At 48.1% G+C, this 17,737-nt stretch overlaps 1 protein-coding gene across 1 annotated transcript in view; it reads right to left on the bottom strand.

Annotated features, from left to right (window-relative positions):
- Nucleotides 1-17,737, bottom strand: part of ANO2 (anoctamin 2) — a 318,066-nt gene that overhangs the window by 134,243 nt on the left and 166,086 nt on the right. Inside the window, exon 15 of the mRNA XM_060305839.1 lies at nucleotides 12,956-12,958. Within this exon, the coding sequence (XP_060161822.1) occupies nucleotides 12,956-12,958 (3 nt within the window). The remainder of the gene's footprint in view (nucleotides 1-12,955; nucleotides 12,959-17,737) is intronic.

The raw sequence follows: 17,737 nt of genomic DNA, 5'->3' as shown, positions 1-17,737 counted from the left end.
AGATTTAGCGTGAGGGCCTAAATCTGATGACCAGTGCCCTTAGAGGAGACACACACAGGGAAGAAGGCCACGTGAAAACAGAGGCAGGGAGTGGAGTGATGTGGCCACAAGCCAAGGAATGCCTGGAGCCACCAGCACCTGGAAGAGGCGAGGAAGGATTCTCCCCCAGAGCCTTCAGAGGGAGTGTGGCCCTGCCAACACCTTAATTTGGACTTCTGGCCTCTTGAACCACAAGAGAATAAATTTCTGTTGTTTTAAGACCCCCCCCCCCAGGTTGCGGTAATTTGTGACAGCAGTCCTAGGATATGAATACAAGGGCCAACAGCTAAGTCTGCCCCGGGGGGTGAGAGATGGCTCCCGGTGGAGATGACTTTAATTCTGAGTTTTCTAGGATAAGAAGGAGTGAGCTGGATAAAAAGGGGGAAAGCGTATTCCAAGCAAAGAGACCTGCATGTACAAAGGCACTGGGGCATGACACAGCCAGATGCACCCAGAGAATTGTAAGTGGCTTGGCAACGCTTGGCAGAGAAGGTCATGTGGGAAGGTGGGAGATGAAGTTGGAGAGGTGGGTCATGTAGGACCTTGTGGGTAAAGCCAAGAGGCTTGAAGATAATCCCAAACACTCCACAGAGCATGAGAGGATTTTCAGCACGGGAGTGTCACAATCAGATCTGCATTCTGGACAGATCCCTCTGACACAGACGCAGAGAATGGGCTGGAAGGGAGCCTGATAAGAGGCGGGAGACCAGTTAGGGGGTCACTGACGTAGCCTAGGAAGATGGGCTGAGAGGATGAAGAGGAAGGGACAAACACAAGAGACATTCTGTGGGTGGCCCCTGACAGATGCGGGGCTCTCGGATATGCGGGGGGAGGGGAGGGCAAGGGAGCAATTGAGGGCGACTCCAAGGCTTCTGGTTGAGAGAGCTGAGTCTTCCAAAACTGGTGTCACTGACCAAGAGTAAAACACGTGCATTTATTCTTGTTTTACTCATTTTTTTTAACCCAAAGATACAGATATTAAATAAACTTTGGTATTTTAAGGTCTCTTGGGGTCTCAAAGCACTTTAAACATTTCCTTGCAGAAAGAAGACAGGCAAGGCACAGTTCCCATTTGGGGAAGCTCTGGCAGGTGGTAAAAGGGATGTTCAAACCCCGGGCCCTGCGTGCCAACATCATAACCAGCGTGGTGACGATGCACGAACTGAACAGCCGAGGGGGTTGGCACAAAGAGGGAAGGTTCACGGAGCTACTGCAAGAAGTATGGAAGACGACCCGCGGGGGCTCTGGGGGACCGGGAGCCTGGCTTGTTCACGGAACTGTTGTTACCACGTTCCCTGTGGCGTGACTCACACTGGCAGCCCGACCACCTTCCAGGTTTCAAGCTGCCGAACTCCTCAGCTGGATCTGAAACAAGGACAACTCAGGCTGAATCCTTCTTCCATCATCCAAGAAATAGGCTAAAAGAGCCTGGGGGCCGGGGTCCCCCGGCAACCCTTCTTATCAGGACTCAGTGGGCCCAGAGACACTCATCTCATTTTCCTGGGGACTCACCTCAGGCCCTCCTTCTGTCTGCCAGCTCCCAGCTTCTGCCAGAGCCAGGAGACTGGGGGAAAGATGCTCAAGCCAGAAGAAACAAGATCCCGTATCGGGATGTGGCCCAGGGCCTGCTGACTTTGAGGACCTCCCTGCTTCTCGTAGGCCCCCCGAAGTTCCGGCCCGTTCTCTTCACTCTCCCACGTAGCGGCTTATGTGCCACTCTACCGGATCACACCAGAGTGGCCTTGGGTGAGCAAAGGCTTAAAAAACAGAGTCACTTTGGCCAAATTCACACCAGTCCCCAGTCTCTGCTTACGTGTCCAAGGCTCTGAGTCCAAAGGAAGGTCAAGGAAGGTTCCACTTCCTGCTGGTCAAACGTGGATTAGACAAGGATGGAGAAGTCCGGGAGGCTGGGTCCGGGACCTCCCGCTGGAGCTAAGGCCACGGCAGGTTGGGCACCAGGCCCAAGAAACATCTGCCAACCCGAGGCTGACTGGCTGGGTGCTACCGCCAGCTTTGTTTTGGTACCTGGGCCTCCAGAGACCTGGAAATAGCTCCCAAACTCCATTTATGGAATAAAGGCTAAAAAACATGGAGATTATTTTACAATATGGGGTTAATAACATGGGGTCATTTTTTTTTTCTTTTTGGCCACGCTACACAGCTTGCAGGGTCTTAGTTCCCCGACTGGGGATTAAACCTGGGCCCTCGGCAGTGGAGGCTGGGAGCCCTAACCACTGGACCACCAGGGAAGTCCCAAGAATGGGGTTATACTATGGTGCTTGCTGTTATCCACGAGTGGTACCTACAGTCCTTCCTCCTCCCCATCCCTTTCCTTCCTCTTCTTCTGTTTTAATGAGATCTACTTATTTTAACTCTGAGTAAGAATTCACATTTTTTGAATTTCAAAGGTGCCCAGTTTAGGATCACAGCGTGAAGTAATAAGAAGCCACTATCCTAAACTACACATGATTGGAAAAGCAAAGACGGGGAAGACACCAAATGCACTCCACATCCAAAGAGCCCTCCTAGATCAGTTTAGGGGCTAATACTGCATTTCCGTGAGTCATCAAAAGGGTGTGAAGGTCCACCCTTAGTATTACAGGGAGATAAAGTGACTATCAGGGAGTTCCTAGTCAGAGGAAAAATGGCACTAAAGTAAAGAACATTGTATTAAAGTATGTATGAAGTGCTCTTCTGTGGATTAGTAATATTTTCCATAGGCCAACATTGTTTGTGTGTACATGTTGGAAAGCTGGAAGAAAAACAAATTGTCATCTCAACAACAAGAAATCCTCTCCCTTTCTCGGAAGTCAGAGTGACCCTCCTTGCCCTCTAGATTGCTTCCAGAAGTTTAAGCTATCACAAGCGGTTTCATGCTTTTTTGGTTGATGATTTACCAACCAGGACACATCTCCTCTTGGAGCTAAAACCGGAGCTCACGATTTGTCCCACTGATTTCCCTGCCAAAACTTGGCCTCAGTTCAACGGATGGAATATCTTCATTGGAGAAGCCACTCACGATCCATCCGCTGCCCCAGAATCATTTTTCCACATTAACGGTGGGGTCGGAAGATGTGAACAGTTCCAGAATTTGGTACAAGGAACCCACCGATTCCCGGGATGTGAGAAATGGCTCCCTGACCAGAACCGAACCCCGGAGCCTAAGAGAGTGGCCCACCTATGCGCCAGAACATCTGCTCTGCCCGCCACCCACACAAGAAGAACAAAGGCCTCCCGCTCTCCCAGAGGGGTACCCGATCGATGGAAGAGTCCCAGGATATGAATTAAGTGACCCGACCCGGCTTCATTTACAGTGAACGACGGAGCAGCAGCAAGACAGGCAATGACGGTGAAGCTGCCTCTATGGTCACGTGCAAGGGCTGCGTCCACATGGCTCCCTCACCGAGCCCAAAAACATGTGCAGTTAGGAAACCAGGAACTGAGTAAAGATCCTGAGCTTCCAGCAATGTCTCCTACTAATAGAACCCTCCTGAAATACCCGCAACGCTCCTCCGCCTGAAATAACAAGCACGAGTATGGTCACCATATGTTCAACCATAAGGTAAAGACTAAGAGAACTGGGATACATTCATACGACGTATTAATCCAAATAACCCAAGTTTCAGGGAAAAAAACTGTGTGTTCATCCTACGTTAACTACAGGGTAAGGAAAGGTTAAGAAAACTGTAATGCGTCCATATGATGAAATATTATGCAACCATTGAAAGGATGCTCAAGAATGGTATTTAATAAGATTGGGACTTGTTCTCAGACTGACAAAAATCATAATATAAAATTAAATATACAGGTGATTTTTCTCAACCATGTGACAATATACATTAAAAAGAGGGTTATAATAGGTTTTCTAGGAGATGAAAAATTGGATGAATTGTTTTTCTTCTTTATACTTCCCTTTTCAGAATTTCTACATTTAGCATACATTAGTTGTATATACTGAAAAAACAAAAGTTACTTAATTTGACCAAGCCATGGTTTGAGGGGGCTGGTGAGGAAGGCGCCCAAGGGGGAGGCGCTGAGCTGGAAGCCAGGCATCCCCAGAGTTTCTGTGCTGACTGCCGACCCCCCATCCTGACACTCCAAGTACTGGGGGTGGAAAAGTCCAGAGTGGTCCCTGACTCCACCCGGGGCCCTGAAAGTCCAAACTCTCTGGTTCCGAGCGAGATCTTTCATGACTCACTACAGGCCCCTGAGCTGGTCACTTCCCTTGAAATAATCCAGCTGGCAAAGAGCGTGGTGTTGGGAGGATTCATTCATTCATGTTCATAGAGAAGGTCTCTGAGATTCCTGGATGGGCGTCGCCCCACCCTAAGGAGTGAAAATATCTAGCTGAGGACATTTCCAGGGCAAACGTCCTGCTGCGAAGTCTCTAAACTCAATGCAGATGCCCAAGTTCAGCGTAAAAGTTACGGAAGTTGGCTGGTAGACTGTGCACCATTATAATAAAAATGAACTGGATGTCAACTGCACAGCCCCTCATCTGGCCTTCCTGGGGGACCATGAGGCTGGGTCCAACGGTCCCAGAATTGAGCAAACTCTGGGTCACTGATGAGCAGGACGGCTTGGCCCTGGGTGGGTATTAACCCTTCCAGGGCTATGTAGCTCCACCACAGGGATGTAAATGGTCGAAACATGCCATGGAAATCCTCAGTACAGGCCCACCAGCCCTAGACCAAGCGGAAGTAAAATCCTGATGCAGAAAATCCTGGATGTGGTATTGCCGGGACAACATGAGTATTGCTGACAAAAAGCAACAGAAGCTCCCAGACGAGGAATTGACTTTGGACAATCCGTGGATGAGGAATGACTGGTGGGAAGAGCTGTCCCTCTGCAAAGGCCAGCACTTGGTTCAGGCTGTGCTGCAGCCGGCTTCCAACACTGGGAAAGGACATGACCGCTGTGAGGACCAGTGGGGAGCTGCAGGGAGGCGCTGGGTATCCCCCAAGGCTCGGGATACTGCTCTACCTTTTCTCATCTCCCGCCAGTCAGAGGACAAGCCAGTGTTCATTTGTCAGAGGAAATGGAATGCCCGAGTAGGCCCAGAAGATGCGCAATTGCATTTCAGACGCTCTCCTCTGAACACACTTCAGGGATTTCAGCTGGAAGCCAAGATAACAGAAATAAGAAAGGCCCAAAGGGAGTGGGTTTGGGGCTTCTCCCTTCAAAGAAGTTTGTTTTACAGAGATTACAGGTATGGAAGGCCCATTGAGTCATGGATCACCTCCTTCCCTGTGTCACCCTGCTCCTAGCTCCCCCAATGTGAAGACGGTGTAAGGCATGTAAGGAAGTCAGCAGCCTCTGCTCACCGCTCCAATGAAAGGACCTACTTCTCGTTGCCTCTGGGTTGGCACCTCCACTGACCCCATTCCAGTGTACAGTTCACCTTGAACTCCAGATCTGGCCTGCTTGGGATAGCGGGATGTCATTCTCATAGCAGGTCGTAGCCTATGAATATTAAATACACCTAGTGATCTGATCTTAGATGTTTAAAAAAATAGAAATAGGGATCACTACGTTCTTGGGTGTATTACGTATTAAGTACAAACTATTAAGTAAGTGAACCCAACTCAAGAGAGGTAACCAGAGAAGTGGGGACTGGCATTAGCTTTGCTGTGGGCCTTGTACATAATCAAGGTCTCATTTGGGCTGCCCCATCTGAAATAACGTGGACATGCCTGTTTCCAGGAGGTTGGGAGAGGGAACGAAGTAACCACTGAAAGCATGGGGAATTCTCAGGGTGGGCAGAGGAGGAGGGAAAAGGTTAGCAACTATTCAGATTGCTCGTTCTAGTAATGCTGACATTTTGTCTTATTGAACAGATAAAAGCCAACATGTCCAAATGGCAATAACTTGGGAGAGAAAAAAAAAAATGCAGCGTGCTCCAGGTTCTGAAACATGTCCTTCAAAATGTGAGCAAACCTACCTCACTGACGCAGAGCAAAACCCAAACGCTGGCAAGCCTAAGGGAGAATTAAACAGACAAAAGGGTGCATTCAAGATGTGGGGCTTCCTGTGCAAATCAAACCACAGTGAGATACCGCCTCACATCTGCTGGAACGGCCACCACCTAGAAGACAAGCAGTAACAATTGCTGGCAAAGGTGCGGAGAAGAGGGAAGCCTTACGCGCTGTTGGTGCAGACACTGTAAAAAGCAATATAGAGGCTGCTCAAGAAATTACAAATAGACCTACCATCCGATGCAGCAACTCCACTCCTGGGTATATACCCACAGGGAATGAAAACAGGATCTCAAAGATATATATGCACCCCCATGTTCACTGACGCGTTCTTCACAACAGCCGAGATATGAAAACCACGTAAGTGCCCTTAAACAGATGAATGGATAAAGAGTATGTGAAGTCTACATAATATGTATATTATATACATCTACATCTAATGGAATATATATATATAGTGGAATATTATTCAGCCATGAAAAAGAAATACAGCCTGCCATTCGTGACAACACGGATGGACCTTCTGCATGTTATGCTAAGTGAGATAGTCAGACGAAGTTAGGTAAGTGCTACATGGTATCACTTATATGGGAAATCTGAAAAAGCCAAATTCATAAAAACCAAGTGTAAAATGGTGGTTAGCAGGGGATGGGGGTAGAGGGATAGGACAGATGCTGTTTAAGGGTACAAACTTGCAGCACACAGTTAATAAGCCCTAGAGATCTAATGCACAGTCCAGTGAGTATACACGACAATAGTGTATCATAACCATCAAACTTGCTAAGAGACTGGAACTTAATGATTCCAGCCACTGAAAACAAAGGATAATTTGGTAACATGACAGAGGTGCTAATTACTGCTACATATTACGATATACGTGTATCCAATTAACACGCTGCACACCTGAAGCTTACACAATGCTACATGTCAAATACATTACAACATAACTGAAAAGATATGGTGCTTCCTCAGTGACCCCCCAGGATGCAGGCAAGGGACTGAAGGTCCTTCAGTGGCTGAATAGGAGAACAAAAGGCACAGGAACAGCCCTAGGAAAGTTCAGAACAGGGGCAAACACGGGTGTAGAGTGTGTCCCCCCACTGATCGCCGATGCCTTCCCAAAATGGAGTCCCTCCAAACTCCTTAGACATCCCCAGATTCTGCTTTGGGGGTGACAAACCCAACAGAGTCATGGAGCAGACAGAGGGGTGGAACTGGAAGAAGAAGGCATGGGATTATGTCAGGGCTGTGACCAGTGCCAGTCCTAGCCTGCTTCCTCTCAGATCTGCCCGTTCCTCTAATTCATAATGTAGGAGCGGTGGTCCCTGAAGACACATTTCCCAGACTCCCTGGCCAACTGGCTTCCGGCCAGATTCAGTTCAGGGAGGTACTGGAGGGAGACTGGCAGGTGGACGGAAAGGAGAATCCAGAGTATTCCCCCTGTCTGTCCATCTGCTTCATGCCGTGACTGCACCTCCTCCATCCTTCCGGTGCCCGCTGTGGCCTGCCCTTCCCTGGCTGGCATCTCCTAGCACACAGCTTCGACCAGGGCTCCATTCCCACCAGGTGGCCCTGGCCCTGGGCTCTGGGGACACCATCTCCCGCCCTGGCTTCCCAGCCCCAGCCGCTACTGACCTCTGTGTTGCTTCACCACCCCTGTTCAGCTTGCTGGCAATCCTGACACCTTTTGAATTAACTTTCCCTGTATGAAATGCCCTCTGCTGAACTCCTGGGCTTCTGACTTTCTGGCTAGATCTTACCGGAAGCACTTTAGGACCTAGGATCCTGATACTGCGGGTGTCAGCCCCAAAGTTCCACGAGCCTTACCACAGAGTGGAGAGATCCAACTTCCAACTGGCAGCCTCTGGATCGCTTTGCCTGAAGACTGTTTTGGCGGCCTGAGCCTTTTCTGCTCACGTGCATGTTCAAAGCAGGCCAGAAGTGCAGGGGAATTCACACACACACACACCCCACTTGGAGCCTCCCTCAGTGGTGACTGGTGGAACTAGCGTACACCCAGCTTCTCACCCCTCAGGCAGTAGAACTGTGACGTGCATGTTCTAGGTCAGCTCCCAGAATTTCTCAGGGAAATGATGAGCCAGCTGCCCACACCGGTAACATGACTGACGACGTGCCCTTTGTTCTCAGCCTTCTCCTCTCCGGCACTGTCCCGCTCCACTGCCGGGCTTTCCCCCTCCCGCATCAATTTTGCACGTGCATCACTGACTCAGGATCTGCAACTGAAGCAACCTAAAGTAAGGACCTTTTTTTCTTTTCTTCCTAGTTCCTTATTCTTCGTGAAAGTTAAGAAAGCAATGTCTACAAGAACATTGCGTCCACTGGGTGATGGGGCAGGTGCTGTGCAGACACCCTTGCTCGCCAGCGGGAGCCTGTCTGCCAGGCCTCAGTGGTTTACGGAGACGGAGGCCCTGCGACCTCATAGCTCAGGAGATCAGTGCTGAAAGGGCACAGTCTGGGAGCCTCTCCGTCCACAGAAGAGCCATCCCACCTGTTTTCTTTGAAAGCGCCTTTCTGGACACCATGTCAAAGACTCACACGGAGTCAGAACACCGTTTGACCCTGGAGGAATTTTTTAAACCAACACTTTGAGTTTTCTGGCACATGAAGGGCAAGAGAGCAAAGGACCCTGACAGGCTCGTGTGTGCTTCATTGAATTCTAGGGACATGAAATAATGACCTTGGCCCGGGCAGCAAAAGACAGATTTAATTTACGCGCTTCAGGCCGTATATGGAAAAATCATTTAGACGAAAAAAGAGAAGTCCGAACTGCGAGTCAATCGTGGCAAACATCACACATCCCAATGCTATGTGCTGGCCTCCGTGAGCCACTTGGTTCTTCCAACACTCCCCATCCTTGCACATATTTGGGCCTTGTGTTTTCCATGAGGGTCTGGTCTGAAATACCATGGTGACTTTGCCCAGCCTTAGCTCGGAGGCAGACCCGCTGCTCCGCCCGGCCCCCCACCGTCCCACCGCACTCTCATTTCCCAGGCTGCCCGTCTGTCCCCAGCTTCTCCTCCATAACCCAGGCCTTGGGACTCTCCTTATTTGTAACGTCTTAATATAGACGCAGGCCAGCAGAAATGTACACACTGAGCACAGGAGAAGGTCTTATTTTAGCCGGGACTTCTGCTGCTGAGAATGGGCTGTCAGCTGAAGAGGGCCAGAGCCCCCGGGCCCCCGCCATCTGATGGCCCGGGCCACCTGCGAAGCGTCTCCTTGGAACAGATAATTCACAGGCTCCACAAAGGGAGATGTTTATGGGCACGTTCCACGCTCCTCTGGCATCCTTCTCTGTGAAGCCGGAGCCACCCGGAGATTGTAAGTCAAGCAAAGTCTTCCGGATAAGGAGTTGTCGGGTCTATTTTTAAATCTCATGGATTTTAAAGGATGTCCATAATCAGAACCGTCAGTCCCCTCCTAACACACATACACACACACACACACGTATACACACACAGGCAGAGAGAAAGAGAGAGAAATAGTCAGAGATAGAGGGAGAAGATGCTGGGGCAGATCCCCTCCGAGGCCCACGAGAGGGGCGGGTGAGAAGCCCAGGAGCCAGTGTGCAAGGAGCTGGCCCACCCGCACTTCCTCTGCACACACTTTGCCACAGTGTTGCCCCCAAGTAAATTTCTGCTTCTTTGAAACTCTCTATGTATCTTTTTAAACTTCTCTGCCCTTGGCGTCTCCTTCACTCTTAAGCCTCTATGGACAGAAAGCTTTTACCCAGCAGGAGTCCCCAAACGTTTTCAGTTCCCTGTACCCTTAACAGCTCCGTCATGTTTGCACAATTGCCCTCGGCTGCAAAAAAAAAAAAAAGACTTAAAGGTTCCACTTAGGGAGGAGTTAAGTCCAAATAACTTAATAAGTATTCATGCCCAGATAGCCTAGTAGCCATTTAGGAAAAAATACACAGAAATTGAAAGAAAAACTGATCTTTTATTTCATTCTTCACCCTAATTCCTCACTAAAAGGATGTGTCCACTTGCAGGACACGATCCGGCTCCTACCTCCCGGGAATCCCTTTGGACCTGACATTTGCATCCTCTGTTTCACAATAACTTTGTGCAGAAGCTGTGCTGCTGCCACAGGAAACTTGGCTTCTCTAAGACGCGGTGATGCTGGTGGGCATGTCTTGCGTTTTAACGCTGACCCTGCTGGGGTAGCGGCTCCTGCAGTGTCTGACAGATGCCAAGTACCGCTGGACTGCCCTCAAAGGTGTTTAAAAACACCATGACTTTTGTGAGTTCCCTGTGGCATGCTGGGGTGCCCTGGGGGGGCAAAGTTTGGGAAACAGTCTTCCTCACTTAAGAAACTTCCTTGACATAATGAGACCATTTGTTCATGGCTCTCTCCTGAATGTGCGTGTGTGTGTGTGTGTGTGTGTGTGTAAAGAAACCCATAACCAAAGCAAACACAGGTTCATACAAGAATAAAAGTGCATAAGGAAAGGTCTGGAAAGATACAAGCCAAGCTGCTAACTGGAGCTCTCTCTAGGGGGACACTTAACACTGGGAGAGATGCAGTCCAGGGAGGCTTGTGTTTTATCTGTAACGTGGGATTTCTCTTGAGAAGAATGTTCTCATGTATAATTTATATGGTGATAAGTAAAACCCCTGCAATGCTAACGTGCCCACACACCAACTCAGCCTTCAACCCCGCTTCTGCCAGTGCTAGATTCCATGCAGAGGCTCCTTCTTAGGAAACTTCCATCCTTCCTCACTTCCTTCCACACTGATTCCCGGGGTGGCAGCCAGCGTCCCTGGGGGCTTCCCGGGGACTCTGCTTGCTCCACTCCCAGCTCGTTTGCTGCTGTGGCAGAGATGCCTCTGTCCCTTGGCCGGTCCGGAGCTGTTGCCCGGAGGCAACTGGCAAGGTCCACACATCCCCGCCTGCCTGGGGCCGGACCCCCCCCCCCCCGCAGTGAGAGAGAGGGAGGCCGAGCCCTGAAATTCCCAATTCAAGTCCTCAGCTCCTCCTAAGACGATGCCCCCATTTTGCAGTCAAACGGGTGACTCACCAGTCCCCGGCCATGTCCACTTCCCTGCTCCTTGGTTCACTGACCCATTTCCCTGGGTGAGGATGCCCCGGGGAGGGGTAGGGGGGAACCATGGGTGCGAAGGGGGGGTACTCCCTGAGAGATGGCAGAATGAGAGCTGGAGAGACAGACAGACAGAAACGGAGGAGCCAGAACTGGAAACAATGAATAAAAATTAATAATCAATAAACAAATCAATAAAATTAAATTACATTAATAAAAAAGGAAGTACATAAAATTGCTGGGGGCGGCCTTCGATAGCAGGTCTACTTCGTAAGCTGTGCTCCACCCAGGGAGCTACACTGTACAGAGTGACCTGTTTCGCTGTCCCTCTTAGCAAACATGAGAAGTTCGGGGTAAACGGCGTCAATGGCAGGGTTTCAGAGCTGACCAGGCCTCGGTCAGTGCTTGCCCATCCAGGGGCTGGTCTGAGAGCCCCGGGCCCAGCTCCTCTGGCTGCCCTTTGGCCTCCTTCCCACCGGTTATTCCGTCAGCTCCCGAGGCCTGTGGGTGAGGATGGAGACCCAGACCGGCCCCAAGGTGCAGAGCTCAGCCTTCACGCTGAGAGCCCACGGAACAGCAGAGAACGAACAGGAGGAGAGGCCGTGGGCTCTGATGCAAATCAACGTTTCCAGAAACGGGCCCAGAGTCCAGCTTTCCCGCAGCTCCTCGCTATGTGATGCTCCACCCAATTAAGTCCCTTTCTGTTCCCAGGTTTCCCTTTGCCATCGAGGAACCTTCTTCATCCCTAAGAAGAGTCTTAGAGAACTATGGAGAATCATTATTTCTTTTTTTTTTTGACCCTCTAATGGTCATTAGGTGTCGAGTGCCTCCAAAGGAGGGCCGCAGGGAACTCTGTTCCACAGGACATTCTGAAAAACGCCCCTCGGTCCCCCAGACGGGAACCCTGAGCCCTGCTCCCCAGCTGTGACAGCCCCCCGCCTCCTCCTGCTGTCGTCCAGCCTCCCAGCAAAGGCCCTCAACGATGCCTAATGCATTCCACATGTCCGTTTGGCATGTGTCGTAAACGCTTCAATACTTTCACTTTAGATGACTTTTGTTTGGAGATAATTGTCCCCAGGGCGGTGCGCAGAGCAGTGAGTCAACACCCGTCCATCCACGGCCTCCTCTTGGCGACGGCTCCCCATAAAACGTTCACTAAACGCAGCATTGCAGGCAGCTCCAGGCCCGCCCTGGATAAACGGCAAGTCCCGGGAGGACTAGTTCAGTGGGATTTCGTTTTACAGTCCCTTTAGTGACAGGTTTTGTAGAAGACTCTCTCAGGACCCACCAGTGCCATCTCCCAGCTTGTCACGTGCTCCCTGCTCCTTGACACAAAACTACGGTTGCCCTCCTCACTGAAGCCTTCAGGTATCTGAGCCCACCTGTGTCACACACACACACACACACACACACACAGAGGACACCCACCCCACTCACATGAACGTCCTCAACAGCCCGGGACCGGTCAGAGTCCCTGACCATTCATGTGTCCCTTCCTCGTGCCAGTGGGCAGCATTCTTGTGCTTTCTGCCACATTTTTATCCTCCAACAACCTCTCAGCTCCCCAGTGGGAGGACCTGGCGTAAGTGATCGATCAGTGGCTAGCAGGTCCCAAAGTGATGCTGACTCATGACTGGACCTTTGTGCCAGTCCTTTGCCACTGCCCCTTGGAGCTCCGCCCCGCTGTTCCTTTCCTCTGCCAGGTGCTGAAGCCTAAAAACCGTATTTCCCGGAGTGATTCATCAACTGACTTGTGGTTAGATTTGGCCAACGGGGGGCACTGGCGTTCGACTCAAAGGCAGGAGGCGGAAATTCAGGGTGTTTCTCCTCCACCCCCTCTACCTGCTTCAGACGGCATCTCCAGAAGGAGCTGCACCTCCTGCAGGGCACCGGCACCCACCGGGTTCTGGTGATACCACCTCGCTCCTGGTCCTTCCTAAGAGTGGGAGCGGCCCCCGCCTGATGCTAAGCTTGGCTTCGCCTCACCAGCCTGTCTGCCTTGATTTCCCCAATCCTAACAGCTTTATAATTAGTTCCTCAGATTCTTTTACCTCTTTTGAACTCTGGGGCAGGAGCTCTGTTTTCTGATGACATCCTCACTGGCACGAATTATATTAAAGGAAAGGATTTATGTCTGGGATGAGAAGGGTCAGAGGGGTGAGAGGCAGAGATCAGGACCGCCCCCCAATCCCACCAGCCACAGCACCTTGCCAGCTGTTGCCAACTCAGAGCTTTCTCATCTTGTATGGACAGAGAAAAATCTTGCCCTGGAGGGAAACTTGAGGAAAACTGCAAATCTGTCCAGGATAAACTATTCCAGAAAAGATTCCAACTAATCCAGGAGAAAAATAAATAAATAAGTGAAACCAGCCTATTCTCTTATTAGACGTTCCAGCTCCATATTCTTCCTCGGAAACACAATATATCTCCGTGTTTATCGTCCCCAAGGCTCCCTACTGCCTGTTGAACCTATTGCTGGAAACTGAGCTAATTCTACTCACTGGTGTCCTTGGTGGAAATACAGCGTCAGCCCACCACAGTTTACACAAAACCACTAAAGAAAATGTAGGGTCGCTGGTTGTCTCGTACCCTTCTTTCCAACAAATACCACGTTCCTTCCTGCCTTTAGAATAAGGAAGAGAACCATCCCATGATTCTTCACAGGTGTCTGAGGATCTGTTGAGGGGCAAAGGCTCTAAACGCAGAGAAGCATAGAGATCATGATCACTGTTCTTGAGTCAGGCCGTCTGGCCACATACAAGCACTGAGCAAGTTCCTTCTTTCTAGATAAATAAGCCTCAGTTTCCTCACATATAAAATTGGAATAATAATGGTTTTGAGACTTAAATGAAATAAAACCTGTAAAGACCCACACAGAGTGAGCACTCCATAAATATTACTTCTAACCTCACTATTTTACTAACCTCTCTGTGCCCACACCCTTGAAAATCATAACAGTAGATATTAAAATGGCCAAATTACCACCACCAAAATAAATAAGAGACTGCCTGTCCCCCGAAGTTATGGGCTAATGACCAACATGATTCTTTCACATCAGCAAAGAAAAGTACCGACTCTCAGAACTGCAGAGGCTACAATCCAATCTCCCCACGTGACAGCTGAAACAGGAGAGACCTGAGATGGGCTTGGCCACCTGGTGTTATGACGTGAATTCTCCTTAGGGGAGCCTTACAGAGAGAGTTAAAGAGCGATAGGTCGCAGCTAGCTAACATCATAATTAATGGTGAAAGGCTAAGACCAAGAACAAGACAAAGAAGTCAATTCTCAACACTTCTATTCAACATTGTACAAGAGATTCTAGTCAGGGCACCTGGGAAGAAAAGGGGGAAGGGGCGGAGGATGGAGAGAGAGAGAGAGAAATGCAACCAGGCTGGGAAACGAAGAAGTGAAACTATCTCTCTTCAAGATGACGTGATCTCATAAATAGAAAAAACCCTAAAGAATCCACTAAAGACTACCAAAATTAATAAATGAGTCCAGCAAAGCTGTGGGATATAAAATCAACACACAAAAATCAACTATATTTCTATACACTAGCAATGAACAATCCAAAAGTGGAATTAAGAAAATTATATTTGCAATCCCACGGAAAAGAATAAAACAATTATGAGCAAATTTAACAAAAGATGTGCAAGACCTGTACTCTGAAACTATACAACATTTTTGAAAGAAATTAAAGAAGATCTAAAGAAATGGAAAGATACAACATGTTCATAGATTAGAAGACTTACCACTGTTACGAAGGTGCTACTGCCTGAATTAATCTACAGGCTCAGCTCAATCCCTATCAACAATTCCATCTTGCTTTGTTTGCAGAAATTGACAAGCTGGTCATAAAATTCATATGGAAATGCGAGACACCCAGAATTGTCAAAACAATTTTGGAAAAGACGCACAAATTCAGTCACATTCCAATTTCAAAACTTACTACACAGGTGCAGTAATTAATCAAGACAATGTGGTATTGGCCAGACATATAGATTAATGGAATAGAATTGAGTGCCCAGAAATGAACTCTTACATTTATGGTGAATTGATTTTTGATGAGGCTGACAGGATAATTCAGTGGAGAAAATAATCTTTTCAACAAATGGGGCTGGAAAAACTAAATATTCAGACAAAAGATGAATTTGGACCTCTTACTTATATCATACACAAAAATTAACTCAAATGGATCATAGACCTAAATGTAAGAGCTAACATGGTAAAATTCTTAGAAGAAACCCTGACAGTATATCTCTATGACACTGGATTAAGCAGTGGTTTCTTAGATATGACACAAAAGCACAAATGACAACAGGAAAAACATATAAATTGAACTATATCAAAAAACTTTTGTGGGGGCTTCCCTGGTGGCGCAGTGGTTGAGAGTCCGCCTGCCGATGAGGGGGACGCAGGTTCGTACCCCGGTGCGGGAGGATCCCACATGCGCGCGGAGCGGCTGGGCCCGTGAGCCATGGCCGCTGAGCCTGCGCGTCCGGAGCCTGTGCTCCGCAACGGGAGAGGCCACAACAGTGAGAGGCCCGCGTAACCGCAAAAAAAAACCCAAAAAAAACAACTTTTGTGCAGCAAGCTGTATCATCAATTAAATTTTAAAAATCCACAGAATGGGAAAAAATATTTGTAAATTGTATTATCTGATAAGAGACTGGTGTTCAGATTATGTAAATAACTCTTCATACAGTAATGAAAAGACAATTAACCCACCTTTAAACATGAGCAAAGGATTTGAATAGACATTTTTCCAAAGAAGCCATAAAATCTGCCAATAAGCACGCGAAAGGATGTTCAACATCCTTTAGGGAAATGCTAATTCAAACCCCAATGAAATACCGCTGCACGCAACTAGAATGGATAAAATAAAAAAGACAGATAACAAGCGTTGGTGAGGATGTGGAGAAATTAAGAGCCCTCATGCAGTGCTGGTTGGCATGCAAAATGGTGAAGCCCCTTTGAAAAATATTACAGCAGTCCTTCAAAATGTTAAACACAGAGTTTCCGTATGACCCAGTAATTCTACTCTTCTGTATATTTCCAAAAGATGTGAAAACGTACATGCACCCAAAACCTGGTACACAAATGTTCATAGCAGCATTGTTCATAATAGCCGAAAAGTGAAAGGCATCCAACTGTCCATCAACTGATGAATGTACAAATAAAACTGGGTGTATCCAAAATATGCAATATTATTTGGCAATAAAAAAGAATGAAGATCAGACAGAGCTACAACATGGATGAATCATGAAAACATTCTGCTAAGTGAAAGAGGAGAAATACGACATTTTGCATGATTTCATTTACATGGAAGTCCAGAAGAGGCAAACCTATTGAAACAGAACGTATTAATAGATTACTTGCCTCCCAGGGTATAGAGTTTCTTTCTAAGATGATAAAAAATATTTTAAACTTAAATTGTGGGAATGACAGCACAAAACTGTGAATATACTAAAAACCATCGAATTGTATCATTTAAATGGGTGAATGTTATGGTCTGAGAATTAAATCACTTACAAAGAAGTTTTATAAAATGAACTTGATGGGCTTCCCTGGTGGCGCAGTGGTTGAGAGTCCACCTGCCGATGCAGGGGACACGGGTTCGTGCCCCGGTCCGGGAAGATCCCACATGCCGCAGAGCGGCTGGGCCCGTGAGCCATGGCCGCTGAGCCCGCGCGTCCGGAGCCTGTGCTCCACAACGGGAGAGGCCATAACAGTGAGAGGCCCGCGTACCGCAAAAAACATTAAAAAATTAAAAAAAATAAGTAAATAAAAAAAAATAACATGAACTTGATACCTTTAAAAGAAGTTTTTTGATAAGCAATGGGCCTTGGGGATGAGGTGGAGCTGCGTATGACTGCTGGCTCTCCCACCACTAGCTATGTGGTCTTTGGTAATTTTCTCTACCATCTGGGCCTCGATAAATGGTAGCTTTTATCATTCAAGAGGAAGGAATATAAAGAGAGATGGGACATGAAGCCTCAGGGTTACAAAGAAGGCAGAACCAAAGTGAGCCTCTGGGATGAAGGAAGCACATCCAAGACTATCATCTAGACTTTGATTCTTGGTCCTTGTCTGTTTCCCAGAAGAATGTGTCTTTCCTAAATATCCCACCCTAGAGCCCTGTCTTGCCATGGGCGTTGACCTCAACCCTTGCAGTAGGCAAGAGAAGCATCCCTCCCATCAGACAGCAACATGTGCTCCTCCCTTCATCTCTCACCCTTGGCTAGACGTACAGCAAGAACAGAAGCATTTCCAGTATTAACAGAATGGAGGGAACACAAGAAGGACGCTGACAATCAAATTCCAGGCCATTTTTATCTCACGCTGCTCATTTGGGAAGGTCATTTTCCCCCCAGTGCCTATAAGGCGTTAGATGCTTTGAGCTTTACATTCTCAACAGTGTAATGAAAATAGATGTTGAATGCTAACACGTAAACATATGTACCATTCAGAATGCATTCAGATGTTTTTCAGTTATTCATGGTCCCTGAAAGTTATCTGACCTATCGTGCATATAATATATCCAAGCAGTGTTTATATCAGAACCACAGCCTCAGTGTACGCAATTCCAGCTCCTCGGCATTCCCGTCTATGGAATGAAAATTAACTGAGGCAGCGGTCATTAAAAGTTACATGTGAT

This window comes from Globicephala melas, chromosome 10 (genome assembly GCF_963455315.2).
Source record: "Globicephala melas chromosome 10, mGloMel1.2, whole genome shotgun sequence".
In the NCBI taxonomy this organism is placed as follows: Eukaryota; Metazoa; Chordata; class Mammalia; order Artiodactyla; family Delphinidae; genus Globicephala; species Globicephala melas.
Note: the sequence above shows the minus strand (reverse complement) of the source record. Positions and strands in the feature narration are given on the sequence as shown.